This window comes from Asparagus officinalis, chromosome 3 (genome assembly GCF_001876935.1).
Source record: "Asparagus officinalis chromosome 3, Aspof.V1, whole genome shotgun sequence".
NCBI classification, from domain to species: domain Eukaryota; kingdom Viridiplantae; phylum Streptophyta; class Magnoliopsida; order Asparagales; family Asparagaceae; genus Asparagus; species Asparagus officinalis.
Genome location: NC_033796.1, coordinates 80,031,260 through 80,033,504, shown reverse-complemented (window position 1 = coordinate 80,033,504; position 2,245 = coordinate 80,031,260). Strand labels below are relative to the sequence as shown.

Sequence of the window (2,245 nt, the reverse complement as noted above, 5' to 3'; positions counted from 1 at the left end):
AATGAATACTGAAGGAGAGGATTTTGTATGGTCCCAAGAAGTGATCCCCAAAAAGCTTGTACAAGAAGGGTTTAAATTTGTTCAAAAAGAATGGGGAGGAAAGGCCATTCTGGTCAAAGAGAACACTTGAGATCTTATCTCCAAAATGGGCACAACCCCTTTATGCTCCCAAAGCTCCAACAACAGTGCTTCTTCTAACAAGTCTACCATTCCTCCATTGCTGGATCGTGTGGCATAAGAAGGATTAGCTTCTCTCTCAGGACTGCCAGGTTCACAGTCTGAACCTCCAAGAGGAGGAGGCTTACCGTAGCTAAGGTGGCTTCTAGATCAACCTCCTTCACTACCTCAGGCCTTAAGCACAGAGCCTTCTTCCAACATTTGACTTCTAGGGGCAAAATGGTCAGATTGGTATGTTTTCTCGAGGCTTGGTGACAAGTTGGTATATTTTCTTTTAGTTTTGTCAGATTGGTATATTTTCTCAACTCCGGCGCCATATAGGCCTTAAATTTAGCCGGAGTTACTGTTCTGGCTAGTGCTGATGAGAGTTTTTGCATAAAATCCCCTCATCAAATACAGTTTCCTGCTCATAAGCCCCCTTTCCCTCCTCCCTCCTCCTCCTCCTCCTCATCCCTCTTCCCGATCCCCTCCATCTTCTCCTCCCCTTCCCTCCTTTCCTCCTCCTCCTCCTTCGGCCCTCTCCACCTCCGCCCATTCTCTGCCACCACCTCCCTCTCTCTCCTCCCCTCCCTCCAAATCTCTCCATCCTCGCCGTCGTCAACTCCTTCCTCGACTCCTCTGAGACTGGCATTATTGAAAGAGTGAAGAGTTGAATATCATTGTAAAGGTAGCTTAGAAAACATGACTGGCCCTGGTTATCTTCTTTTTTTTTCCTTTACACAATGCAAAGAAATGTCTGTTGGGATGGGAAAAGTTGAACTGATTCATGCAGTTTTTAATGGTTTTACTTTTCATTTTGCCAATCATAACCTGTGTATATTATGATTTGCATCTTAACTTGTTTGCAACATTGAGTTAAGTATTTTCTTATTTATTCAACAACTTTATCTTGCTGGGAATCAAATTACATCACTTTCTAGCCTTCCTCAATTTCCTAATCTGGAGGTATGTATGTAATTTGCTTACAACGTGTCTTCCACTCAATATGGCATCACATGTAATATCTTTATGGTCTGAAATGCTCCCTCTTCTTCTAGTTTTTATCTGTTGCTCAAAACAGGTTGAAGTCTCTTGCTATGGCAAGTCAACCTCGCCTGCAGGTTAGTTAAGAATATTATTAATTCTTCTTTCAATCCCTCAATTTTTCTTGAGGTTCCTTTGACCTCCACCTAGGTACTGGCTGCAAGTAAGAACAAGATATCAACTCTAAAGGGGTTCCCGCATTTACCAGTACTTGAGGTTAGTTTTGTAGCTGTCTATTTTTACTTCAATATGGGTGCTGGTTTTCTCTTCCTTTCTAGTCCTTAACTTGCCAAATACTTGTCATTTTCACATGTGTTATTGCTGATATTACCTTATGAACTATAAGACTGTTGAAACTGTTTTCAGCTTCATTGATTCTCAGTGGCCTCAAAATTTAAGGAGCATAGGACGTTGGCCGCGAGAGCGGAGCGAGAAGAGGAGGGGAGGAAGGAGGAGGAGGAGTCGAGGAAGGAGTTGACGGCGGCGAGGACGGAGGAGGAGGGGAGAGGCAGAGGGATTTGGAGGGAGGGGAGGAGAGAGAGGGGGGTGGCGGCAAAGAATGGGCGGAGGTGGAGAGGGCCGAAGGAGGAGGAGGAGGAGGAGGAGAGGAGGGAGGGGGAGGAGAAGATGGAGGGGATCGGGAAGAGGGATGAGGAGGAGGAGGAGGGAGGAGGGAGAGGGGGGTTAGGAGCAGGAAACTATATTTTATGAGGGGTTTTTATGTAAAAAATCCCATCAGCGCTGGCCGGAATAGTAACTCCGGCTAAATTTAAGGTCTATATGGCGCCGGAGTTGAGAAAATATACCAATCTGACAAAACTAAAAGAAAATATACCAACTTATCACCAAGCCTCGAGAAAATATATCAATCTGGCCATTTTGCCGACTTCTAGGAGAAAGATGACTTCTACCTCAAAAGGTACTTCTTAACCTAGCTCTGATTTGCCTTTACATGAATTAGACGCTAAGGAACTCGTGGAGATAGCTAATGCTTGTGGCATTTCTAAACCCCTATCCCCTTCTGACATTCAAAATCTTAGAGAAT

At 44.5% G+C, this 2,245-nt stretch overlaps 1 protein-coding gene and 1 long non-coding RNA gene across 2 annotated transcripts in view; one reads left to right on the top strand and one right to left on the bottom strand.

The window, feature by feature from the left end:
- Positions 1–808, bottom strand: part of LOC109835332 (probable glucan endo-1,3-beta-glucosidase BG4) — a 6,822-nt gene extending 6,014 nt beyond the window's left edge. The window contains exon 1 of the mRNA XM_020403310.1: positions 575–808. Coding sequence (XP_020258899.1) covers positions 575–808 — 234 coding nt within the window. The remainder of the gene's footprint in view (positions 1–574) is intronic.
- LOC109832352 lies at positions 1,057–1,416 on the top strand. The gene is made up of 3 exons (XR_002244724.1): positions 1,057–1,122; positions 1,215–1,277; positions 1,351–1,416. It is a non-coding gene; the product is annotated as an uncharacterized LOC109832352 (long non-coding RNA).